The 25,733-nt window shown below is 54.0% G+C and overlaps 1 protein-coding gene, 1 long non-coding RNA gene and 1 pseudogene across 4 annotated transcripts; 1 reads left to right on the top strand and 2 right to left on the bottom strand.

The window, feature by feature from the left end:
- Positions 1 to 15,806, bottom strand: part of LOC104674512 — a 36,236-nt pseudogene extending 20,430 nt beyond the window's left edge.
- On the top strand, positions 7,231 to 22,807 carry PTPN7 (protein tyrosine phosphatase non-receptor type 7). 3 transcript variants are annotated; one of them, XM_010378848.2, is made up of 10 exons: positions 7,231 to 7,419; positions 9,321 to 9,490; positions 10,812 to 10,995; positions 11,291 to 11,375; positions 13,509 to 13,585; positions 14,795 to 14,932; positions 15,283 to 15,393; positions 16,408 to 16,565; positions 19,329 to 19,442; positions 21,044 to 22,807. In XM_010378848.2, the coding sequence occupies exons 1-10, from the start codon at positions 7,246 to 7,248 to the stop codon at positions 21,135 to 21,137; spliced, it is 1,305 nt and encodes a 434-aa protein (XP_010377150.1). In that variant the 5' UTR covers positions 7,231 to 7,245; the 3' UTR covers positions 21,138 to 22,807. The 3 variants fall into 3 exon arrangements, with proteins under 3 accessions (XP_010377150.1, XP_030786036.1, XP_030786027.1); XM_030930167.1 differs by lacking the exon at positions 7,231 to 7,419 and adding an exon at positions 7,811 to 8,233 and having other exon boundaries at positions 9,317 to 9,490; XM_030930176.1 differs by lacking the exons at positions 7,231 to 7,419; positions 14,795 to 14,932 and adding an exon at positions 7,800 to 8,233 and having other exon boundaries at positions 9,317 to 9,490.
- On the bottom strand, positions 16,378 to 25,695 carry LOC115897472. The gene is made up of 4 exons (XR_004057249.1): positions 25,591 to 25,695; positions 18,130 to 18,204; positions 16,695 to 16,813; positions 16,378 to 16,497 (listed from the first exon to the last, which is right to left on the bottom strand). It is a non-coding gene; the product is annotated as an uncharacterized LOC115897472 (long non-coding RNA).
- Positions 25,696 to 25,733: the final 38 nt, after the last annotated feature.

The raw sequence follows: 25,733 nt of genomic DNA, 5'->3' as shown, positions 1-25,733 counted from the left end.
ACCAAGGTCAGTGCCACAGGGGCATCACCCCTCTGCCTGCTCCTAAATGGGTCACTGTACTAGACATGGTCTACAGAAAAGTTGCCCTCCCTGCCAGCACTCCAGGGCAGTCACCTCCTGCTCTAACCCCAGGCAACACCCCCACCCTCTCAGCCTGCAGGCCTTATACCAGTGCGAGCAGTGAGGGTGACAGTGACATTCTGCCCACAGGGTCGCAGGGCAGTCACTTCCAGCTGGTAGTGACTCCCTGGCACCAGATCCTGGAACTCAAAGCTGGATGCATTGGTGTGGGCCTGGAGCTGCTGCCCTTCAGGAGAGCTGAGGGGGCTCAGACGTGTGAGGCAGAGGGCATGGATGAATCCACCTGGTTCCGGGGCTGCCCAACTCAGAAAGAGGCTAGTAGGTCTCCCCTGGCTGGTGATGTTCATGTTCAGGGGTGGGCCTGGGGAAAAGGAGGTGCTTTCAGAACCCACTAATAGCCTTTCTGCCTTAAAGAAGAATGGAAGGCCAAAAAAAAAAAAAAGAAAAAGAAAAAGCCAGGGTAGAGGCAGGGTCTGGTGTGGAAAAATTGGCCCTACACCCCTGACTCTTCACCCCCAGAACTCTCTCCCCCGCTGAAGACACCTACCTGCACTCTCCCTGCCTGGACTCCTTTCCAGGGAGGGGCATGCTTCCTCCTGCAGGAAGAAGAAAGGGAACAGAGCATGGGGGAAATGGACAGAGGCCTCTGGGAAGGCTACTGGGGTGGTGGGGCAGGGCCAGGATCCAAGAGAAAGCTCTGTTGCTCTGTCTGACAGCCCCACACACAGCCAAGGGGCATCTCCTAGAGGCATGCCCACGGCGCATTATTCTCCAGGCAGGCTGGAGCAATCTGTTCTCACTCGCTGTGCCACATGCTGGCCCTGGTGGAAAAGGAGTAGACTCTCCTCGCCTAATGCAGACCAGCTGTGGGGCCCCGAGAAGGGCTGGGAGGCCTGGATGTGCCCTGGAGAGTGGGGACCCCACCCGCTGGCCTGCCCCCCATGCCCACCTTACCTCTGCCAAAAAACCCCGGAGCCAGAGCAGGGCAGCAAACAGGATTGGGGGCCTCATCCCGATAGCTACAGAGTAAAGTTGGGAGGCAGCAAAGGGAGAAACCAGTCCCCTGGCCCCCTTGCCTTGCTGGCTAGCAGACAAGCAGGCAGGCGGGCATGGGTGGGAAGAGCAGAGTTTCAAGCACAAGCAGGCAGCAGGCAGCAGGCAGCAAAAGCAAGGGGCTGCCTCTTACTCCCAGAGTCTGACCCCCCATCTCTCCAGCCTTGGCAAGGCTCTTGAAGGGAGAGAGGAGGAGACTGGCTCCAGGCCCAGAAGGTGGAAGGGGATTGTGACTCTCAGGCTGCAGAGAAGTCCATCTCTTCCTGATGCTATAGCAGGACAAGCCACAGACAAAACTCCTCAGACACCAGATTAAAGAAGGAAGAGGTTTATTCGGCTGGGAGTGTCAGCAGACTTGCGTCTTAAGAGCCGAGCTCCCTGAAAAAGAAATTCTTGGCCTTTTTAAAGGCTTACAACTCTAAGGAGTCCACGTGAGAGGGTCATGATAAATTGAGCAAGCATGGGGAATGTGACTGGGGGCTACATGCATCAGCTAACAGAACAGAAAGTTTTGCAATGCTTTTTCATACAATGTCTGGAATTTACAGATAACACAAGTAGTTTAGGTCAGGGGTTGATATTATTATTACTTTTTTAACTCCTAGGGCCGGGTGGTGGTTCCAAGGTTGTCTGGCTATTTATCTTACTTCTGTTTCTTTCCAACTTTTTGCTTTCTGTCTTTCCTCCTGTCTTGTGAACTAGGCAAGGTGGGGGGAGGAGGACAGCAGGAGTAGTAGTGGTCTCCTTCCTTAACGCCTCCCCTACCTCTAGCCCACTTCCAGCCCTCAGCTCTCCAGGGAGGAAAGGGTCCTGTGCTCTTGAGGAAGACCCAGAGGAGAGGTGGTTTTGCAAATGGACACATTTGCAGCTGGCTCTCCCACTCCTTGGCCCTGGAGGAGGGGCACGGTGTCTGCTGACTCCATCACCGAATGCAAGATAGATAGTGTTTCCGGGGGTGTGTATGGTCTTGGTGACACCATGTGGATGTGTGTTCCTGTGTCCTAGGTGGATGGCCAGCTGAGTGTGTGTCTCCTCTTGTATATCCATGAGGTACCATCCTCTTGTCGACAGAAGCACATCCTTTGGCTCCTGAGTCACAGCAATTGTAGATCTAGAGCCCACCTGGCCCTTGGGCCTCCTCTGGTCGCACCTCATCACTGCCAGATGAGGAAGGTGACAACCAGAGAGGCGAAGAGCCCAAGTTTGTGAACAGTAAAGCTGGGCTTGAGCCTGGGACTTCAGACTCCATAAAACAGAGATGGCGGACCCTGCTCCAAACCTCCCAAATTGGGGTCCTCTCAGCTGGGAATCCTCTGAGGAGCAATTCAGGTACCTGGGACTTTTGCTTGCCTTCCCCCACTTCCTCTCCCCAGATCAGCAGCGTCCATCCTGGTTCCCCTGGCCCCTCCCAACCTCCACCTGGCTTTGGGCACTGCTGGAACCCAGGCAAGCCTGCCTGAGGCCTGGCCTCAAAGATAAAGAAGTTGGGGCTTTGCTTTACTCCTGACTACAACCCGAGTCACCCTGAGCTGCTCACCCAGGTGCTCCCACCCACAGACAACTGAGGATGAGGAGGGAGAACAGAAGAAAAGGCTTTGGGCCCTGGGAGTGAAGCCTAGGACTCAGAACAAACTCAGGAAGTGGGGAGAGGGGTTGTGCGGAAAACACACGGGTAGGGAAGTCTGAACACCATTGCAGCCTCTGGGGTAGCTGGATTCTCCTGGGCCTGCCACAGCAGGGAGGACAAGCCTGCCCCAGCTCAGCCCGGCTGCCTGCTCAGGCCACAGCCAGGGGCTGCTTGCCCCTCCCCCACCCCACCCAGCCCCAAACCTCAGAGCCACCCACCCGGCCCCTGGATGGGGGCCTGGAAACTCAGCACTTCAGACTCAGGAGATTTTCCAGGCTGTGTGTGCGCCTGCACATATGTGCTCTTTTGAAAGGCGGGGGCAGGGGGCGGGGGGCGGGGGAAGGTTGCAACCAGGGAAACTGATGTGAAAGGGAAGAGGTCCCAGGTCCCAGGTCCCACTGTGACCAAGAGGTGGGGGAAACAACGGACCTTCTCATCCCATCCTCATCCCACTTCACCTGGGGACATCTCACTTTGTTCTTTCTGGTAGCCTTGATCAGCAACCAAAAATGGGAGAGGCGGGGTGGAGGCACCCTAATTCGGAACCTAAGGAGAAAAGAGCACAGGACACAGGTCTAGGTAAATGCAGGGTATGTCAGAACCTGCCCAAGAGTCCCCACAAAAAAGAGGCCTGCGGGGCCCAGCACAGACTCCATAGCTAGTCCTTTGGACAGAGCCTTGAGGAGGCACCTGGCCTTAAGAGGCACAGCCACCAGTCCCCAGCACAGCCTAGGGGACCAGGAGACAGGGCCCCTAGAGGTTCTGATAAATAAGCAGCAGCCAGCTGGGCACGGTGGCTCATGCCTGTAATCCCAGCACTTTGGGAGGCTGAGGTGGGCAGATCACAAGGTCAGGAGATCAAGACCATCCTGGCCAAATGGTGAACCCCCGTCTCTGCTAAAAATACAAAAATTAGCTGGGCGTGGCGGTGCGTGCCTGTAATCCCAGCTACTTGAGAGGCAGGAGAAGCACTAGAACCACGGAGTTGCAGGTTGCAGCGAGCCGAGATGGCGCCACTGCACTCCAGCCTGGTGACAGAGTGAGACTCCATCTCAAAAAAACAAAATAAAATAAATAAGCAGCAGCCTCCCCAGCCCAAACCTCTCCATTCAGCAAAAGAAAAGGTACTGCAAGGGCTGTATCTCCTCCCCAGCAACCACCCCCACAGACAAACCCACATCCTCTCCCTAGAGAACCCCTGGGGTTCCCCCCACTACCCTGAGGTCTCAGGGCACCTTACTTATTCCTTCTGGAGAGAGCCAGCCAGGAGGCAGAGGAGAGGGCAAGGGGCAGGTCCAGGAGTCCTAGCTCCCAAATGTGAACTGGCCTGGCCTACAGCTGTCCCAGGCAGCGCTCTTCCGGCCCCTCCCTGCTCTCCCACAGCCTGAAGCCAGGCCTTGGGCAGCCCCCACACTGGAGGAAGATAATCACCCGGCAGCAGAGGGGTGGGGTGACTCAGGACAGCCAGGCCGCCCACTCCCCCTGCTGCCTATACTATGGGGAAGGTGGCCAGGGAGTGGGGGAAGGCCTAGTTCCCCCGACCAGGTCATGGGAGAGCAGGGGAGGGGCTGGTCACGTGTGGATTGACACTGTGCATGTGCATTTGTGCAAATGTGGGCCATGAGGGTGTACACATCTGTCTTGATGGACGCATGAGTGGGTGTCCAGGGACAACACAGAGCGGGAGGGAGACGGGAGCCCCTGGGAAGAAAAGGCCACATTGTAGAATAGAGGTCCATTTGGCTGGCTCTGGGCTTGGGAGAGAGGGAGGGACTCTTCTACCCTAAAACCTTCCTGCCAGGGTCCTGAGTTCCAGCAACGGGCAAAGAACCAGGTACTTTCCTGGACCTCCTGGCAAGATGGCCCTGGCATCCCAGTACCGAGCAGGGCTGGATTGCTGGTCCTCCCAGCCAGGGGTAAGGGGTATGGGATGTTCCCCTTCACCCAAAAGGTAGCAGGAGGTCCTAGCTGGCCCGGCACAGGGGTGCAGCTTTGAGACAGGGGCGCAGTTGTCACTCTGGTCAGCCCGGACCCATCCCATGCCCCTAACAGCACTTCCCTGCCCCACTCACCATGTCTCCCCTGCTGTCTCCCTTCTTCCTCTGGGATGAGGCCTCCCAGATCCAGTTCTCGGTGTTTCTGTCTCCCCCACACAAACAGGAACAAGCCTGGGCCTGTAAAGCTGGGGCAGAACAAGCCGGCTCAGGCTGGCCTAGGATTTTGGGGGCGGGAAGGATGGAGGAGCAGCCACCCAGGATCCTAGTGCTTCTCCAGAGAGGAGCCGAGGAGGGCAGCTAGGAAGGGGGCAGAGCAGGTGGAGTGTGCAAGACCCAGGAGTCCTGGCCCCCAGCAGCTAACTCTCTCCCCAGGATCCTCCTCTTGGATAATTAGAGGGTGGCAGCCTTTGCCTCTGAGAGCCAACTGCACCCCAGCAAGGAGCTCCCTACTCCCTAGGGGCTGGCAAGGAGCAAAGACTTTTGAGAATTCTAGATGTAATGGCCGCCTTTCCCCTGGGCAGGGGGCTTCTGACACTTGGGGCAGGGAGCTGCAGCTCATAGCCTTGGAACTGGGAATCACTAGAGGGGGAAACAAGAGAGTCAAGACGTGTGTGGCCAGAGCTTGGGAGGGCTGAGGGCACCCACCACAGCCTCAGATAGGACAAGGCTGATTCTCAGGATGCATCATGCCCTGCACCAGTCCCTCCCCAGCCTAGCCTGGTGGCTTGGGACACCCCTCTCTGTCCTCCCTGGTGTGGACTCTGTCCCACCCAGGATGCTGGAAGACCCCTGGGAGTGACTCCTTCCTGAACTTCCTCAGTGCTCTGGTGGAAGTGCCCCAGCAACCCTGCTTCGGGGAGAAAGTCAGCAACGAGGAGGAAGAGGGAGGCTGGCGAGAGGTGAGACCTGGCAGCTGTGACCTCCTCACCCTGTGCTGCTCCCAGGCCCACTTCCCCAGCCAGCTCCTCCCAGCTTCTCGCTCCTCTGGCTACTGACTCCCAACCTCTCCTCCAGGAGCAGAGCACTCCATGGGCTGACAAGGAAAGTGCTATGATCATCCCCCAGTGGAGGAAGGAAGTTGAGGAGGAGACTGAGACTCAGCAATTTGCCCAAGGTCACACAGTTAATAAGCTACGTTTAGACTCATTATGCACAGATCTTTCTGATTTCCAACGATTACTATACTTTCTCTGGAGTCGAGGGTGGCTAGAACCTAAATCTCAACCCAGGAACACAAATCAATTCGAGTGATGGAAGTTTGACAGCTACTGGGACCTTTCGGCCCCAGGGGTGGGAATGTTCTGGAGGGGAGAGGGAGTCACTCCCAGGAGCCTCCCAGCAGCCCAGATGTGACAGAATCCACTCCAGAGAGGGCAGAAAGGGGTGTTCCAAGTCACCAGGCCAGGCTGGGGAGGGGGTGGTGCAGGGCGGCGACGCATGTCTTGTCCCATCTGAGGTTGCAGTCGGCACCCTCAGCCCGCATGAGCTCTGGCCACACACCTCCATGGATGTCCAGGCATCCCTAAGCACAGGAGAAGAAGGAGTGGGCAGGAGCCAAGGAATGACTGTCCCCTCTACCCCACATCCACCCAGAGGGAACGGGGGATCCTTGAGAGGTCTTGCCTAATGCTCAGCCACTACCCCCACCTGCCCCCAACTATCTTCCCCATCTCCTGGCTCCCAGCTTCCTTGCTGTGAAGCTCAGCTTCCAACTGTACCCCTTGTGGGGGCAAGGGGTAGGCTCACAGCCAACAGGGCTCAGACCCTGGAAACTTGGGGGGACCAGGCAGACCTGTGTGGGGAGGGCTTTGCCGCTTCCTCCTCCCACCCCTGTGGTGTCCTAGCTTCCTGTTCTTGATAACGATCAGCACAGGCCCAGAGCCGGGCCCTCTTTCCAACCCCCACCTGCCCCCTCCTGTGTCCCCAGGGCCCCCACTACCCACTAGTGGAAACACTGACTGGTGTAGGGGTGAGTCTCCAGGTCACTGCCCGCAAGCATGTGAGGGATTCCCAGGTTCCTGCTCCCCTCCACCCTCTCCCGAGCACAGGGGCCAACCCATTTCCCAGCCCTAACTGGCCTCCTCCTCAGGGAAACCCACCCATTCTGGAGAGGAGCGCAGGCTGCAGGGAAGGAGGCGCCAAGATCAGCTGGCCATGGAGGGGCTCAAAAAAGAGCCAGCCCCTGTCCCTACTGCCCAGAGCAAGGGCGGGTGCTGGGAGGCCTTCTGAGCCTCTGAGAGCCGTTCTTGTTCTCCATCTCAACCCTCCTCCCCAAGGGGCCAGCAGAAGGCCAGCCCCCTCCCGACCACCCCCTCCGGCGTGCCTACCCCCTGTGCCTAGGGTACCTCATTTCTTTTTTGCTGTCACCGTTTGACAGCTGAATCAGGGAAGTGGGAGGAAGAAAGAGGACGTGGATTGCGCGTGTTGGGGGCCGGGAAGGGAAGGGCGTTTGAAATGTTACAAGGTAAAAGGAGGCCTGCAGCAAGCATGAACCGGCTGGGCTGCTGGCCCGCAAGGAGCCTGCCAAGGCCAGGCAGGGGCAGTGGGCAGAGGAGTCTTGGACTTGGGGGCCACCCTTCAGGTCCCAGGCATCCAGGCACCCCAGCAGCGAAGAGAACATGGGAGTCCCCTGGTGTGAGGGCCAGAGACTGTCCACTGTCTGTAAGTCTTCTAAGTAGATGTCAGGGCTCTGGGAGGAGGCCTGCAGGGGCCTGGGGGTCCAGGGGAAGCCCCTCAGACTCCCTCCCACAAGTGGACTCTGCTATCTGTTTCCTGCTGGGCTGGCCTACACTCAGGCCGCGGGCTGTGGAGAGCTGGGCCGTGGCACAGGGCGTGGAGACGACCTTTTTGGCCTGGCCCCAGGCCTTTCCTTCACATTGTGAGGCATGGATTCTTGCCTCCTCTTTTTCCCCACCCCGAGTCTGTGCCACATCTGCTCTGGGAAGATGTGGTCTGTGCTTGGCCATGAATTCCCAAGGCTTGAAGCAGCAAGGGCTTTGAGGGAGAGGACTGTGAGGCAGAAGCAGTGAAGCAGAAATAAGCCTCCGGCCAAGGTCAGGTTGAGCAGGAGAGCCTTGGGTTCTTTGTGGGACAGCACAGAGCTGGGGGTCAGGCGAGCTGTGCCCAGCAAGTAGGCAGTGGCTGGATGTGACAAAGACCCAGAGGAGAAACACAGCAGGAGGGGAGAGGGTCTGGAAGCTGGGGAAAGCAGGATAGTCGGGAAGGCCTGGCCCCTCACCCATTCCCAGGGAACAGGGCCTTGGGCCCCAGAAGGGCACAGGCGGGAGGCAGCCGACCCCTGGTGGCAGCGGCAGCAGGCACAGGAGGGCAGAATGCAGCTGGGGTGTGCGTGGGTGGCAGCAAGGAGGGGCGGAGGGAGGAAGCTGGCTTCCTGGAGCCTTCTCAGCCCTCAAAGACAGACCGACAGACAGACAGACAGCTGGCAAGAGGCAGCCTGGGGGCCACAGCTGCTTCAGTAAGTATCTGAAGCCGGGACTGGGAGTCCTGTGGCCCTGGGGGGTGCGAACTCCAGGGATATAAGAGGGCATCTCCAGGAGGGAGTGCGGGAGGGCGAGTGGCTGGGGAATGGGTGAGCCAATGCCTAGCTGGGGAATGGGTGCTCACAGACCTGCTGTCCCCAAGATGGGGGTAAGCAGGGAAACCACAGGGAGCTGCAAGGAGAGCAAAGGCTGAAGGAACCCTTTCTGCTGCCAGAGACCCTTGCTCTACCACCCACACCTGTGCCAGGCCCACTCTGTCCCCTCACCTCCATCCCTGCCGCCTTGGTGACTCAACAGCCCCACCACCTCGCCCACTGTGACCCTGGCTCTGGGAGATAGGGACTGCCCCCAAGAGGAGATGGTCCCACCACCTCTATGCTCCCTGTCTTGCCCCTAGCTGTCGCCTCACCATGCGCTGTCGCTCAAGGGCTTGGTGAGGCCATTTCCTGTGACGGTTACAGAGGCGGGAGACGGGGGATGGGCAGGAGGAGGAAGGAAACACCTCCAGCCTACCTCCCTGGACAGAGACCCCAGAAGCCAGAAATGGACTTGGGAGTGGAACAGCAGCAGTTAGGAGAGGACCCTGCGGGGGTCCAGGAGCCCAATCAGCTCCAACACTGCTGGAGGCCTCCATTCTCTGTTCAGGAGAAGGCCCACTGGTTAGCTCAGAGATGGTTTCTGCACGCTTTCTCCCTTCTGTCCTAGAGAACACATGTTTTCTGTTTCCTCCCTTGCCTTCTCCCACTTGGACCCGCTCAGAGCCCTGTGTACTCTGGTGTGTGGCCTCTCTCCCCTCTCTCTTTTCCTCCTTCTGGATTCTTTCCTATCTTCATCCACAATCTCTACCCTTTATCTTGCCTTTACTCTGACCCCAGACTGCCTTCTGCCCTGGGTCCCGCCAAATAGATCCTGTCCTTCCCTTAGTGAAAATGAGGCTACCTCTTGGGAAGCAGAAGACGCCCCAGTGAAAATAGAGCGCAAAGCCTGCCTAGCGTGGGAGCCTCCTTCTGGCCAATCAGGCAGGCCAGAGAATAGCAGCAGAGGGCCCTGTCTTTCAGGCAGACCTCATGGCTGAATGAGCCTCCCCTGGGCCTAGCACCCCACCCCAGCATGGTCCAGGCCTGTGGGGGGCGCTCCAGAGCACAGCCGCTGACGTTGTCTTTGGGGGCAGCCATGACCCAGCCTCCGCCTGCCAAAACACCAGCAAAGAAGCATGTACGGCTGCAGGAGAGGTGAGATCTTCCCTGGGAGAGGGGTCTTCCCAGCCCTGCGTCCCCATTCCGCTCCTCCCTTCCAGCTCTGACAGCAGGGTCCAGAGGGCCCTCAGTTGTTGACTCCTATTTGGAAAGGAAACCAGTAGTGCTCATTTGCATGTCTTTTGCATGTCTGGAGCACAGAGTTTCATATCAACCCTGAGCCTGCTCCCTAAATTCCAGGCAAGGCCAGCAGCGTTCTTGGTGCTGGATGCATGTTAGAGCCACAGGGCCTGGCTGGGAGTGGGAAGAGGCAGGCAGCTGGAAGGAGCAGTTGAGTTCAAGACAGCCCTGTTCTGGCTGACAAAGGGAGAGGGCTAGGGCTAAGCTGGGCATGGTAGCTCATGCCCCAAATTCCAGCACTTTGGGAGGCTGAGGTGAGAGGATCTCTCGAGTCCAGGAATTAGAGACCAGCCTAGGCAATATAGTGAGACCTCCTCTCTCTCAAAAAAAAAAAAAAAAAAAAAAAAGGAGAGCATACTGCAGGGGCCCGAACCCTAAATTTACTGGGCCTTCAGGTTAAAGGAAAGACAAAGAGTGGTCCCCTCAGAGGTGCCTCATAACAGTAATACTTGTAAGAAAAGTAAATATGAGGCCGGGCGCGGTGGCTCAAGCCTGTAATCCCAGCACTTTGGGAGGCCGAGATGGGCGGATCACGAGGTCAGGAGATCGAGACCATCCTGGCTAACACGGTGAAACCCCGTCTCTACTAAAAAATACAAAAATCTAGCCGGGCGACGTGGCGGGCGCCTGTAGTCCCAGCTACTCGGGAGGCTGAGGCAGGAGAATGGCGTAAACCCAGGAGGCGGAGCTTGCAGTGAGCTGAGATCCGGCCACTGCACTCCAGCCTGGGCGGCAGAGCGAGACTCCGTCTCAAAAAAAAAAAAAAAAAAAAAAAAAAGAAAAGTAAATATGGTCAGGTACAGTGGCTCATGCCTATAATCCCAGCACTTTGGGAAGCCAAGGCAGGAGGATCACTTGAGTTCAAAACCAGCCTGAGCAACAGAGCAAGACCCTGTCTCTCCAAAAAAAAAAAAAAAAAAAAATTAAATTAGCCAGGTGTGGTAGCATATGCCTGTGGTCCCAGCTACTCTGGAAGCTGAGGTGGGAGGATCGCTTCAGCCCAGGAGTTTGAGGCTGCTGTGAGCCACCATTGTGCCATCACACTCCAGCCTGGGCAACAGAGAGAGACCCTATCTCCAGCCTGGGCAACAGAGAGAGACTCTATCTCTAAAAGGTAAAAGAAAAGGAAATCAAATATGATTGGGTGCTCACTAGGCAGTGGGGGCTGTACCTGCAGGCGGGGCTCCAATGTGGCTCTGATGCTGGACGTTCGGTCCCTGGGGGCCGTAGAACCCATCTGCTCCGTGAACACACCCCGGGAGGTCACCCTACACTTCCTGCGCACTGCTGGCCACCCTCTTACCCGCTGGGCCCTTCAACACCAGCCACCCAGCCCCAAGCAGCTGGAAGAAGAATTCTTGGTAAGAAATTGGGGTCCCCTCCGAATCGCTCTGCCCTCTGTATCAGAGGCAGCCAGGTGGAACCATTCTCTCATGGGCACCGTGGGCATGTCTCCTCTTTGGGCCCCTTAGGAAAGAGAACGTCAGGGCTGAGGGAGGGGGCTGCCCCCAGGCTTCCCCTTCTGCCCCCACCCCATCTAGGCCTACATACTAATGTCAAGAAGGAATGGCCAGAGTCCAGCTGTTCTAGAAAAAGGTAGAAGGAGAGAAAAGGAGGCTAGGAGTCAGCTGCTCACCCATTTCCTCCCCCTGCCAGAAGATCCCTTCAAACTTTGTCAGCCCCGAAGACCTGGACATCCCTGGCCACGCCTCCAAGGACCGATACAAGACCATCTTGCCAAGTAAGAACTGCAGCTGGGATGGAGGGAGTTGGGTACAGTCCCGGGGGCTAGAGAACTTCACAGGACAAAGTACACAGTTTCAGCCAGGGAAGGACAACCTTGCTTGGCACATCTTCTCTCAGAAGAGAAAGGGGGAAGCAGCAGCAACAATCACAACAGTAGCAATAATAATGTTTGCAGATATGTACCCTGGGCCAGGCCCTGCTCTCAAATTGGTCTTTTTTTTTTTTTTTAAGGCAGAGTTTTCGCTCTTGTCACCCAGGCTGGAGTGCAATGGCGCAATCTCGGCTCACTGCAACCTCCGCCTCCCGGTTCAAGCGATTCTCCTGCCTCAGCCTCCCAAGTAGCTGGGACTACAGGCATGCGCCTCCACACCCGGCTAATTTTGTATTTTTAGTAGAGATGGGGTTTCTCCATTTTCGTCAGGCTGGTCCTGAACTCCTGACATCAGGTGATCCACCCGCCTCAGCCTCCCAAAGTGCTAGGATTACAGGCGTGAGCCACTGCATCCAGTCTCAATCTTTTATATTTACTCATTTCTCACAACAATCCCATGAAGTTTGTACTGTGATATTATGATGATCATTTTACAAATAAGGAAATTAAGGCACAGATAAGTTGAATATGTTACCTAAGATATTCAGCTTAGCTACTTGCACGAAGCCCTTTTCCTTGTCTTCCGCTCGCTTGGGAAGTGTCCAGCCAAGGCTTGTGGTGGAGGAAGCACCACCAGGAGGGCTCCCAGAGAGAGGGCTTTGAGAAAGTCAGATGGAGACAGGGCAACAGCCAGCAAGAGAGCAGTGGCGGAGGGGATGGAGGACACTGAGCTAGGAGGGGGTGACCCTGCAAGCTGACAGACCCAGGACAAGCACCTTCTATTTTTCAGAGGCAGGCATGAGGCCCTGGAGCCTCTCCCTCCCTCCCCTGCTCTCCCTATAGGGAAGCTACTCCCAGCTTGAGGCTTTAGCTCAGTGAGCACATGGGCCCTGTCTCCTGCTAACCCTCCTGGAGTGCCCTCTGCCTGCATGGGCGGATCAAGGGGCTATTAGTGCTATTCCAGGCCAGGGGGAGGAGTAGCCCTTGTTCTTGGCCTAATTCTAATCAGCCCTGCAGCCACCAGAAAAGGGAAAAAGTCCTTTGCCTGAGATTCCCCTGGTCCCCAGGGTACCCTCTGTCCCTGACCAGGCTGGCATGAGCAGAGCAAGAGTCTCTTCTCCTTTCCTCACAAGCCAGCTTCTTCATCCATGTTTGGGTTTCATTTAGAGAAATCCTTCCCCCTTAGAGGCAGAGGCCAAATGCCTCATGGCTGAGTGGAATCTGAGTCCTAGTTCCACTTCATGGCTGTGTGATATCCAGCAAGTTGCTCATCTGAATCCCATATTCACCATTAGAAAACAAATTCTTCTTCCTCTACATCTCTTTTTCCATTCCTACTGGCATAATCTTATTCTAAACCCGTACTGATCTCAAGGATAGAATTCTATATATATTAGAATATTATATCTAATATTATATCTTCCCATTTGGTCTCTGCTGTTCCATTCCCTTTCTTCTCTAGTCCATCCTATACAGCACCACTCAGTTAACCCTCCCAAACTATTGCTTTGATCATGTCACTGTCCTGCTCAAAAACATTATATAGCTCCCTACTGTCTGCGTATAAAATTCTTCACAGGGGCCAGACATGGCGGCTCACACCTGTAATCTCAGCACTTTGGGAGGTTGAGGTGGGAGAATTGCTTGAAGCTAGAAATTCAAGACCAGCTTGGGCAACAAAGTGAAACCCTGTCTCTACAAAAAACATAAATAAATAAATAAATAATCCAGGTGTGGTGTGGCATGTGCCTGTAGTCCCAGCTATGTGGAAGGCTGAGACAGAAGTATCACTTGAGCCCAGGAGTTAGAGGTTACAGTGAGCTATGATCACACCACTGCACTCCAGCCTGGGCAACAGAGTGAGACCCTGTCTCTAAAAGTAACAACAACAACAACAACTTCAGTGGGGATAAGGCCACCTGCTATACACAAGGTGCTGGGACTGTGATGAGCACAGGAACTCTCTTCTTTCTGATCCTGCTGGATCACAGTTGGTCACCTTCTGACCTCTGACCTCTGCTAATTTTTATTTCCCAGATCCCCAGAGCCGTGTCTGTCTAGGCCGGGCACAGAGCCAGGAGGACGGAGATTACATCAATGCCAACTACATCCGAGTGAGTGGCCTGGCTGCAGTGGTGGGTGGGGAATGGGGGAATTCTCAGACATCTGAGAACATCTTCCAGCTGTGACTCGTGGATCAGGTGCCTGCATTTCCTGCCCTCCCTGCTCCAGCTCACTGCTGTCATAGCCCTACCAAGCTGGGCTGGCACTGAACGTGCCCTAAGGCACCAACCTAAAAAACGGAGCAGATGTTGAAAAATATCTGGAGAGACCACCGAGTCTCCCTAACCTCCACTATCAGCCCTCCCATGTCACCCTCTAAACTTAGCAGGAAGTTAGCGTTGTTGAACCCAATCTCCAGCTCCTTGAGAGCTCGCAGCTCCCGGGAACTGCATGGGTGATGCCAGCAGTAATGGGACCTCCCCCACAACTTACCTTAACTGACCCTCAAGTAGCCCCTCTTATGTGAAGACAGTTGATTGATGTCAAGCTATAGGAAGCTCCAGGCCAGGTGGGTGCTCCATGCCAGCTTCTCACTGCTGTGGACCCTAAGGCGATGTAAAAGCAGCGCTCTCTAGTGACTCAGTGTGGGTAAGACATCAGTCAGGGGCGCAGGGAGGCGAAAAGCTCTTAGCTAGGGAAGCCATGGGGAAACATGATCTTCCATTTGCGGGCCAATACCAGATCAACTGCAGTCCTGATTCCACCATCATCTTGAGGAGCAGGAAGCTGAGGGTCCTGAAGGTGAGAAAATCAGGTTAGGGAGACTGTGCTACATTTTGCTACTACTTTTATAGAAAAGTAACATGTAAGTGTGAAACTGTCACTGAACAAATACTAAACACTGTTTAGGTATTTTGTGCTAGAAGAAAACAGCAGGGGAGGAAGAGAATAAACATTTATAGAGCACTTGCTATTGACTAGACTCTCAATATATCTTACTGAATTTAATCCACTCTACATTCCTACAAGACAGATATTATTATGCCCAATTTACAGATGATACAACTGAGGCTTACGGAGGTTAGGTAACTGGCTTATAGTGGCACAGCCAGGAAACAGCAGAACAGGGATCTGATCCTCACTCCAGAACCCATATCCTTTCCACCGTGTGGCTTCTGAGTGTGCGTGTTCATGCACGTGTGTGTCTACACCTGTGGTTCACAGCTTTAGGCTGACCCCAGCACCTGAGGCATCCAGGATCACCCCAGAGCTCTGCTCTCACTGCTCCCTACCCCTTCCCCTGTGCTTCCACCTTCCAGGGCTATGATGGGAAGGAGAAGGTCTACATTGCCACCCAGGGCCCCATGCCCAACACTGTGTCGGACTTCTGGGAGATGGTATGGCAAGAGGAAGTGTCCCTCATTGTCATGCTCACTCAGCTCCGAGAGGGCAAGGAGGTAGGAGGCAGAGCCACGTTCATGATGAACCCAGAAAGTGCTATGCCCGCCCCACCCCCTACTCCCCACACAGGGCAGCTCAGGACCAGAGGTTTCCCTGGGAGCCAGCCCCAGCTCATACGTCTCAGAAAGTTCCCTGAGATATACCCCTGGGAGGCTGTCCATGGCCAAAATATAGGATAGGGTGAGCACTCTGCTTGCAGGTGTCAAGCTCAGAAGAGCCAGGCTCCCTGTTGCTGACCTTCCATCCAGTAGGGGTGGAAGATGGGGAGGAGATACCAGCGCCTCTTTGCTGCCCTGTCACCTGCTCCAGCTGACCCTCTTCTGACTCCCAGCTCCCTCCCTCCTAGAAATGTGTCCACTACTGGCCCACAGAAGAGGAAACCTATGGACCCTTCCAGATTCGCATCCAGGACATGAAAGAGTGCCCAGAATACACTGTGCGGCAGCTCACCATCCAGGTACCACCCCAGGGGCCAGGCCCAGTGGGAAGTTGGGCTGCCCACAGCATCTCTGGAACTCAGGCCGGCTCTTCACTAGGAGCCAAGGGTTTGCTCATCTAAACCATCTTAAATCCACATCTATAGAAGAAAGAGAAACTTGAGCACTGTCCTCAGCCTCTAGTCTAATAGGGCAGAGCCAAAAAGCCGAATAGGACTACCAGGAAGTACCCACCTGTCTGTGTGAATGGTCAGGCGAGGACAGGCAGGATCCAGGAGCCGGGCCAAGGGAAGGAGAGTAGGTTAAAGGAGATGTGGAAGGCCAGGTGTGGCGGCTCATGCCTGTAATCCCAGCACTTTGGGAGGCTGACATGGGCGGAGTCCTCTTGAGGTCAGGAGTTCCAGACCAGCCTGGCCAACATGGTGAAACCTCGTCTCTACTAAAAATTACAGCTACTTGGGAGGCTAAGACAGGAGACTCACTTGAACCCAGGAGGCAGAGGTTGTAGTGAGCCGAGATTGTGCCACTGCACTCCAGCCTGGGTGATGGAGTGAGACTGTGTCTCAAAAAACAAACAAAAAAAAAAAGAAAGAAAGAAAGAGATATGGAATAACATGTACATAAGGACTTTTTAAATGCCTTCTATTATTTTACAGTGTTTTATATTTTTGAAACCTTTCCTCTATCAACTTATTCTCCTCCAAATATCCTAGCAAGTAAACCAGTAAGATATCATTGTCCCCATTTTCCAGGTGAAGAAAATGAGATCAAGGGACTTGCCCAAAGTCATGTGCTTGTGGGAAGCAGAGCCAGGACTTGAATTTGGGTCTCTCCCCTCTCCCAGGACAATGCTCCTTCCCAGCATTTTGGAGGGGGAAGTGGTGGAGAATGATGAGCATGAAAATTGCAACCTAGCTTGCTTTGAGTAGATGACCCCCCACAGGGTAATTCCAGCCCTTGCCCTCCTCAGGCACCAGAGAAGAAGGCAGGCCCTCCACCCTGACCTTGGTTCTCATGCCTTGTCTCCAACCCAGTACCGGGAAGAGTGCCGGTCAGTAAAGCACATCCTCTTCTCAGCCTGGCCCGACCACCAGACACCAGAATCAGCTGGGCCCCTGCTGCGCCTAGTGGCAGAGGTGGAGGAGAGCCCTGAGACAGCTGCCCACCCCGGGCCCATCGTAGTCCACTGCAGGTGCGTGGCCCTCCCTTCACTGCAGCCTGTGGACTGCGCTCCCCTCCCCTGCCCCCTGGGTCTCTCCTGGGGAAGGGTCTGAGCAGAAGAGCATCAGGCAAGCCTAGTCCTTACTTGGACCTGACTCACAAGGCCATTCAGCAAGGGCTCTGTTCTTTTCACCTCCTTCATGCAGAACCCAGACATCTGGGCTGGACACCCAGGCCCCATCCACAGAGGGGACAGAACATCAGGAAGGTCCCAGTCAGCTGTAGGAGGACATAAACAGGTTTCCAACTGTTGGGGAACTCATTTACTCATTCAACAAATATGTATTGAAAACCCTATTATTGGCCGGGCGCGGTGGCTCAAGCCTGTAATCCCAGCACTTTGGGAGGCCGAGACGGGCGGATCACGAGGTCAGGAGATCGAGACCATCCTGGCTAATACGGTGAAACCCCGTCTCTACTAAAAAATACAAAAAACCAGCCGGGCGACGAGGCGGGCGCCTGTAGTCCCAGCTACTCGGGAGGCTGAGACAGGAGAATGGCGTCAACCCGGGAGGCGGAGCTTGCAGTGAGCTGAGAGCCGGCCACTGCACTCCAGCCTGGGCGGCAGAGCAAGACTCCGTCTCAAAAAAAAAAAAAAAAAAAAAAAAAAGAAAACCCTATTATTGGCCGGGCATGGTGGTTCACACCTGTAATCCCAGCACTTTGGGAGGCCGAGATGGGCAGATCACTTGAGGTCAGGAGTTTGAGACCAGCCTGGCCAACATGGTGAAAACCTGTCTCTACTAAAAAATACAAAAATTAGCCGGGCATGGTAGCACATGCTTATAATCCCAGCTTCTTGGGAGACTGAGGCAGAAGAATTGCACGAACACTGGAGGCAGATGTTGCAGTGAGCTGAGATCACACCACTGCACTCCAGCCAGGGTGACAGAGCAAGACTCCATCTCAAAAAAAGAAAACTTATTATTGTCAGGCACAGTGTTAGATGCTAAGGAGACAGCTGTGAACAAAGCAGTTTGGTTTCTTCCCAGACAGGTTTACAGTCTGGTGAGAAAGAAGGCAGATTAGGCCAGGCACAGTGGCTCAGCCTCTAATCCCAGCACTTTGGGAGGCTGAGACGGGAGGATCACCTGAGGTCAGGAGTTCGAGACCAGCCTGGCCAACATGGTGAAACCCCATCTCTACTAAAAATACAAAAAGTAGCACGTGCCTGTAATCCCAGCTACGTGGGAGGCTGAGGCAGGAGAATTGCTTGAACCTGGGAAGTGGAAGTTGTAGTGAGCTGAGACTGCACCACTGCACTCCAGCCTGGGCAACAGAGCAAGACTCCATCTCAAACAAACTAACAAAAACAAACAGAAGGCAGATTAAACAATTAAATACCAGCCGGGCCTATAATCCCAGCACTTTGGGAGGCCAAGGTGGGCGGATCACCTGAGGTCGGGAGTTCGATACCAGCCTGACCAACATGGAGAAACCCTGTCTCTACTAAAAGTACAAAATTAGCTGGGCATGGTGGTGCATGCCTGTAATTCCAGTTACTTGGGAGGCTGAGGCAGGAGAATCACTTGAACCTGGGAGGTGGAGGTTGCGGTGAGCTGAGATCACGTCATTGCATTCCAGCCTGGGCAACAAGAGTGAAACTCTGTCTAAAAAAAAAAAAAAAAAAAAAAAAACTATAAAGTAGCACACAATATGATGAGAGCTGTGATGGGGATATGATGGGGAGCATAGAACCAAGCCTCCTAAGCCAGACTTTGACCAGAGGTTTTCCAAGAGAAAGGCCGTCTAAGCCAAGCTAAGACCTGAAAGGTGAATTAGCCAAGCGAAGAGAGGGAAGGGAACACGTTCCAGGCAGGTGGAACAGCATATGCTAACTAAGGCCCAGAGAAGAAATGTGAAAATGGATACACTGCTAGCAGCAGGGTTACAGGTTGGGCCCAGAGGTTATGTGTGGGGTAATGATGAGAGATGGGTTTGGAAGGCCAGTGAAGGTCAGATGATGAGGCGCCTTGTAGGACTGGCTGACACTTGGTTATAAAATAACACTTTGGCTATAGAGTGAAAAATTGATTGGGCTGGAGTGAGAGGGTATCGTAGGGTATAAGACTAAAGAAAGAGACCATTTGGGAGTGCACATCCTAAATAAAACAGAGCACAGAGGCAAAAAGCATGACACAGGGGCTTCCCAGCCCACCCACAGGTAGCAATGGGACATGTGCAGGGAGGTCATTAGAGGCTCACGCAAGAGGAACAGGAGGCCTGGGGAGTTTTGAAATAAACAGAGGGCACAATGGAGCAAGCAGAGCAGAGCGGAGAGGAGACTGTGGGAGGGCGCCAAGGTGGGAAACAGAGGGGCCGGGCATGGGCTGTGTGGAAGATCAGTCTGAGCTGAGAGGAAGTCAAGGTTAGATAAGGAGGGCTCAAGGGTCAGCACGCCCACAAGTGGGGAACTGTCTGTTGGAAACTGCTGTAGATGCTTAGCAGAGGGGAGATCATCAAAACGTCCACAGGGACCAGAAGGTGGCCTGTAACAGGCTTACAGTGAGGCTGGTAAGAAATGTAAACTCCTCCCGTGCCAGTTATAACCTGCCTCCAGCAGGGTCCCCAAGGGGACTGGAATCCGGAGTACTGCTACCTGCCCCCATCTCCAGAGCCCTATCCCCAAAATATAGCACCTGCAGGTCCCATTTCTTTCTCTATGGTTTGGGGCCTGGCTCTTATATTCCCTGGTCTCCCATGACCTCCCTGTCCCCTCCCTGGCTATCTTCAGTGCAGGGATTGGCCGGACAGGCTGCTTCATCGCCACGCGAATTGGCTGTCAACAGCTGAAGGCCCGAAGGGAAGTGGACATTCTGGGCATTGTATGCCAACTGCGGCTAGACAGGTGGGTCTGTGGGTGTAAACAAGGCCAACAACGTTAATGGGGGGCATCAGTGCCTCTGGGCCCCAGAGCCCTGATAGGCCCATCACCATCAAGCACTCCTGCAAGAAAGGAAGAAACTCTTTCTGCTTAGCGCTGTTTATTTTGCAACTAACAACCAGCAAAAAATATCTATCTGGATGGCCGGGCGCGGTGGCTCACACCTATAATCCCAGCACATTGGCAGGCTGAGGTGGGTGGATCACCTGAAGTCAGGAGTTCGAGACCAGCCTCGCCAACATGGTAAAACGCTGTCTCTACTAAAAATACAAAAATTAGCCAGACCTGGTGCGGGCCCTTAAATCCCAGAAACTCAGGAGGCTGAGGCAGGACAGTTGCTTGAACCCAGGAGGTGGAAGTTGCAGTGAGCCAAGATTGTGCCATTGCACTCCAGCCTGGGCGACAGAGCGAGACTCTGTCTCAAAAAAAAAAAAAAAGAAAAAATATCTATCTGGAAAGTTGGCTTGGAGGCCTGGAATTAAACATGATATGAGGCAACAACAAGTAGTGCAAAGAAGCTCACTGGGTTGAGGCAGAGCCAGTGTTCAGATTCCAACTTCTGTCTCACTGAGATGTCACTAGATTTCTCTGAGCTTCCATTTCTTTTTTTTCCTTTCTTTCTTCTTTTTTTAATAATAGAGATGGGGTCTCACTATGTTGCCCAGACTAGTCTCGACCTCCTGGGCTCAACAATGCCCCTTGGCTTCGCAAAGTACTGGGATTACAGGCTTAAGTCACTGTGCCTAGCCCCCACTTCTTTATCTAGAGAGAGATAATGGCTCCTTCCCCCAGAAAACTGTTGTAAGAAATGAGTTAACTTATATGAAAGTGTTTTGGAAATGGAAACTATTATACAAATGTATGGAATCATTATTTTTACTTTTAAGATTATTAGAAAGAAGGAAACCTGAGGCTCAGGAGTATTCCTGGCCCGACTCAAGGCTTCAGAGGTCTGGTTTTGTCCCAGGAGCTGAGTGAATCAAGGAAGACCAAGTGTCAACACGGGGCATCACCCCTCAGCACGTGTAAGGGGCAGAGGACTTCTCTCACAGCAAATCTGAGGGTCAGCAAGGAGGAGTAGCAAGTAGAAAAGATGAATATAGGTGGTGGGGCATGGTGGCTCATATCTGTAATCCTAGCACTTTGGGAAGCCAAGATGGGCCAATCACTTGAGGTCAGGAGTTCAAGACCACTCTGGGCAACATGGTGAAACCCCGTTTCTACTAAAAATACAAAAATTAGCTGGGCATGGTGGCAGGCACCTACAGTCCTAGCTACTCAGGAGATTGAGGCAGGAGAACCACTTGAACCCAGGAGGCAGAGGCTGCAGTGAGCCTAGATCATACCACTACTCTCCAGCCTGGGTATCAGAGTGAGACTGTCTCACAAAAAAAAAAAAAAAAGAAAAAGAAAGAAAAAGAAAAGATTAACATAGGCAAAGGAGTTGGCATGTTCTTTGAGAAAGTCAGGACTTTTCCAGTAGGACCACAAGGATGTTTGACTGGAGCCATTCAGCCAGCACCCTGACCTTCCTTCACTCATGGTCTGTGTGTTTCTCCTTGCAGAGGGGGGATGATCCAGACGGCAGAGCAGTACCAGTTCCTGCACCACACTTTGGCCCTGTATGCAGGCCAGCTTCCAGAGGAACCCAGCCCCTGACCCAGCCCCTGACCCCTGCCACCCTCCAGCAGCCCAGGTGCCCACCTCCCTCAAGCCTGGGAAGGTGGGTCTGGGGAAAGTGGGCCGAGTGATCTGGGGAAGGAGTGCCTCCTTAGTGGTGCTTGCAGTCACAGGAAGCAGCCTCAGTAAGGACAAGGGGCTGGATTCCAAGTCTTCACCACTGGCCACTCCTCTGCTTCCTCTGTTGGCCCCAGATGGACAGTAAGGGGAACCTCCAATGTCTCTCTGAACTTAAAGACGGGAGCTGGCATTTGTGACAGACAAAGAAAGAAGCCCAGGTGTCCTGATCTTCTCTAAGACACTCTTTGTGAGCTTGTTTCCTCTTCTATAACATGAACATTAAGTGCTTAGCTGCCATGAGGGAAAAGCAATGAGAGAAGTTTCTAGAAGCCACTCCAGTCACTCCTTCCTGGGGCTGACAAAAGGGTGATTCCAAGATCATCCTTCACCCAAGGCCCTGCCCAAGCACAGGCCTGATGCAAGAATGAGGAAAAGTCTGGTCCTGATCTCCAAGTCTCAACATCTTAGCAGTGACTCTGCTCCCTGACAACACATCGGAAGGGCTGGACAACTCCAGTCAAAAGAAAGAACAAGGACTCTGGTTACCCTTGCCTCCACTCATGTGTCCTAAGAGTAGGCTACAGAGGTGACCAGGCCTGGCAGTTGGAATCTCAGGAAGAGGGAACATGTGGGGACTACTCAGAGGCAAAGAGGGGCTGCTCCTGCCTCCATGGTTGCTGGCCACTCCCACCAACTACTCTTAGGGAGGCTGAGCAGTCTCTTAAATAATACCCTGTAGTTTTGCTTCCATGGCTTAAATAATACCCTGTAGTATGCAGAAGACAAAAGAAAGAGGCAAGTAGAGAAGAGGAGGCAAAGTGCTCAGTCTGATTTTAGATAACCAACCCCGCCATGACCCTCTATACTCTGCACTTGCTGAGTACACCTAGAGAGCTTGGCTGTTTCCAAAAACAATCAGGGTCATAACCATCCATGCAGACATGGAGGCTCGGCTGAACTGGGACTCCTCACTGTCTACCCCAGAGAACAAGCGCCCCTCATCCATCTCAGCATTAGCACAATTTCCAGGGGACCTCAGGTCTAACTAAGGACTGAATGCCACACCTCAGGATTCGTCCTTCTTGCATCTGAGACTGGCTGCCCATTCTGAGATGGGGATGAAAGTAAGATGCCGCATCACCGGGCATGCCGCCCCTGAGAGCTGCCTTGATACCAGTTCTCTGTGGAAACCCCCGAGGAGCTGGATCTGGAGAACAGCTGGGCCTCCTCACTCAGGACTTCTCTCCTAAAGAACACGCAGTGCTAAAACTGAGGATGATTTCCCTAATGCTTCTGCTTGGCCTTGTGGAGGAGCTGCTCCTTCCTTACAGCCCTGGGGATGGACTTGCCCACACCTCCACCTCCCCTGAGCCCTGTGAGAGGCACAACTGTCTATGCCAATGAGGCTCGGTGGGGGGCTCTCAAGTGCCTGATCCTGCCCTGGGCTCAGAGCCAGCCCAGAGGGAAGCAACTGCACAGCCCCACAGGCCTTCCCTGGCACTGCCCCCCCAACCCCATCTCAGAGCTCAGAGGGTACAAGCTCCAACACAGTAACCAAGTGGGAAAATAAAGACTTCTTGGATGACTGACTCATTCCTTCTTTCCATCTTCTTCTTGGCCCTCTGGGGCTTCTTTGTAAGAAGAAAGACTGCAGACCAGGGACAGGCAGGCTGCAAATCTTTGCCCTTGGGATATGCACTTTTCTAGCGCTTCCAAGGACATAAAATAAGGTGAAACCAAAGTCAATTTAGGAAGTGAGACAGGGTGGACTCTCATAGTCTACTCAGGCAGCTGTAACAATTCACACTACCGTAAACCGTGTGGCTTCTAAACAACAGAAATGTATTGCTGGCCTGGTGCGATGCTCATGCCTGTAATCCCAGCCCTTTGGGAGGCCGAGGCAGTTGGATCACGAGGTCAGGAGATCAAGGCCATCCTGGCTAATACAGTGAAACCGTGTCTCTACTAAAGACACAAAAAATGAGCTGGGTGTGGTGGCACACACCTGTAGTCAGCTACTCAGGAGGCTGAGGCAGGAGAATTGCTTGAACCCTGGAGGCGGAGGGTGCAGTGAGCTGAGATCGTGCCACTGCACTCCAGCCTGGATGACAGAACAAGACTCCGTCTCAAAAAAAAAAAAAAGAAAAAGGAAAAAAGAAATGTATTGCTCACAGTTCTGGAGGCTGGGAAATCTGGGATCAAGACCCTTGCAGACTCAGTGTCTGGCTATTAGGCAGAGCCTTCTTTCTTTCTTTTTTTTTTTTGAGACAGAGTCTCACTGTCGCCCAGGCTGGAGTGCAGTGGCGCGATCTTGGCTCACTGCAAGCTCCACCTCCCCGGCTCATGCCATTCTCCTGCCTCAGCCTCCCGAGTAGCTGGGACTACCAGCACCCGCCACCATGCCCAGCTAATTTTTTATATTTTTAGTAGAGACGGGGTTTCACCATGTTAGCCAGGATGGTCTCGATCTCCTGACCTCGTGATCCACCCACCTCGGCCTCCCAAAGTACTGGGATTACAGGCGTGAGCCACCGGGCCCAGGCTTAGGCAGAGCCTTCTTTCTGTCCTTGCATGGTGAAAAGGTTGTGGGCTGGTATTCTTCCCCCCAACCCCACCCGCCCCCTTTATAAGGCCCCACCCTCATGACTTAAATCACCTCCTAACACCATCACCTTAGGGGTTAGGACTTCCACCTATGAATTTTGGGGGACATCAACATTCAGTCCATAGCCTTTATCTTAGGAGCTAGAGGGGGACTTATAAAGGGCAGAGGTTAGGCTGGGCGTGGTGGCTCACGCCTGTAATCCCAGCACTTTGGGAGGCTGAGGTGGGCGGATCGTGAGGTCAGGAGATTGAGACCATCCTGGTTTACACGGTGAAACCCCGTCTCTACTAAAAATACAAAAAATTAGCCGGGCGTGGTGGCGGGTGCCTGTAGTCCCAGCTACTCGGGAGGCTGAGGCAGGAGAATGGCCTGAAACCAGGAGGCGGAACTTGCAGTGAGCTGAGATCCGGCCACTGCACTCCAGCCTGGGCCATAGAGCAAGACTCTGTCTCAAAAAAAAAAAAAAAAAAAAGGGCAGAGGTTAGAAAGATGGTGCTTAATAAACCAGAATATTGGCCAGGCGCAATGGCTCATGCCTGTAATCCCAGCACTTTGGGAGGCTGAGGCAGGCAGATTGCTTGAGCTCAGGGCTTCGAGAACAGCCTGGACAACATGGCAAAACCTCGTCTCTACAAAACAGACAAAAATTAGGCAGGCACGGTGGCGCATGCCTGTAGTCCCAGCTACTCAGGAGACTGAGGTGGAAGAATCACCTGAGCCTGAGGAGGTGGAGGCTGCGGTGAGTCAAGATCTCACCACTGCACCCCAGCCTGGGTGACACAGCGAGACTCTTGTCAAAAAAAGAAAAACAAAATAAAACAAAAAAAAAACAGAATATTATTCTAGCCCAAACCTTGTGATTCTTCTACTTTGGTAACTTTTTGACTATTTGGGGTCATCTAACTCCGGTTGATTGGACAGATATGGTTGATATTGATAGTTTATCCACTTTTGACTAAAACAATAGACTACATACGACTACATTTGAAAACCAAATCTCAACGGGCAGCCAGCAGAGACTGGGGACTGCCCGAAGCCTGGGCCTACCCAGATGGTCAGCTGGGGTTGTCAGCCTGCCTGAGCAGGCCCTATGGGTGGGTCCTGCAAGGAAGGGGGCAGGAGTGAGGCATCTTTGCAGGCACTCCACACCCACTTCAGAAGGAGAACTATCACTTCTCCTCCTGAAGAATACTCTGCTTTTCACCAAAACAGGGCAACATTTTCCTTTGTCACAGATGTTCCTCACTGGAAGCCCCCTGCCAGGACTGTATCTGTTTCGGTATCTTGGGGATGCTGGTAAAAATCGGGAGCAACTTCAAGCGTCCGTTTCACTTGGGGCCAGAGGCTTCCTAACAAGTGGTCGGGGTAAATTGTGGTGAACAAAACAAGATGGAGTATGAAGAGGCCCGAATACGGTTGTCCCTCTGCGGTGGGAGCATTTTGAGAGGATGGGACTCTACCCAGGGATGCTCAGAGGCAAGGGTTCAAGAACAAAAAAGCCTCCATTTGCCTCCCTGTCGTAGAGATCTCATCTTCGTGTCCTGGAAAGTGGGTGACACACTCTCCTTCAACCTGGAAAGGCTCCTGCTTAACCGGGACCTCACCCCAGTCGAGCCCACCACCCTTTAAGAAAGGGGGTGCCAGTCAGGGCGCGGCGGTAGGGGACGGGATCTAAAATAAATTAGACCCCATTTCCTAAGCGCCTCTCGACGCCAACTGCCAGTCAACCCCCGCCCCTGAAGCCTGCGGGTTCCCTGCTCACCCCACCTGCGGGTGCGGCCCCTGGTCCCAGGCTCCGGCGAGGGAGGAGCGCGCGCTCGGGTGCGAGCAGGACACGGCCCGGCCGCGCAGGGCGGCGGCGGCGGCGGCGGCGGCGGCGGCGGCGGAGGAGGAGGAGGAGGGCGCTGAAG

The sequence above is a fragment of the Rhinopithecus roxellana genome, chromosome 1 (assembly GCF_007565055.1).
Source record: "Rhinopithecus roxellana isolate Shanxi Qingling chromosome 1, ASM756505v1, whole genome shotgun sequence".
Taxonomy (NCBI): domain Eukaryota; kingdom Metazoa; phylum Chordata; class Mammalia; order Primates; family Cercopithecidae; genus Rhinopithecus; species Rhinopithecus roxellana.
This window is presented reverse-complemented; position numbering and strand designations above follow the sequence as displayed.

Excerpts from the sequence above, each read along its gene's own strand:
- PTPN7 (XM_010378848.2), top strand. The coding sequence starts at position 7,246 with ATGAACCGGCTGGGCTGCTGGCCCGCAAGGAGCCTGCCAAGGCCAGGC. Across the intron at positions 7,420-9,320 it reads CCAGAGACTGTCCACTGTCT|ACCTCATGGCTGAATGAGCC; the intron begins GTAAGTCTTCTA and ends TCTTTCAGGCAG. Across the intron at positions 13,586-14,794 it reads TCAATGCCAACTACATCCGA|GGCTATGATGGGAAGGAGAA; the intron begins GTGAGTGGCCTG and ends TCCACCTTCCAG.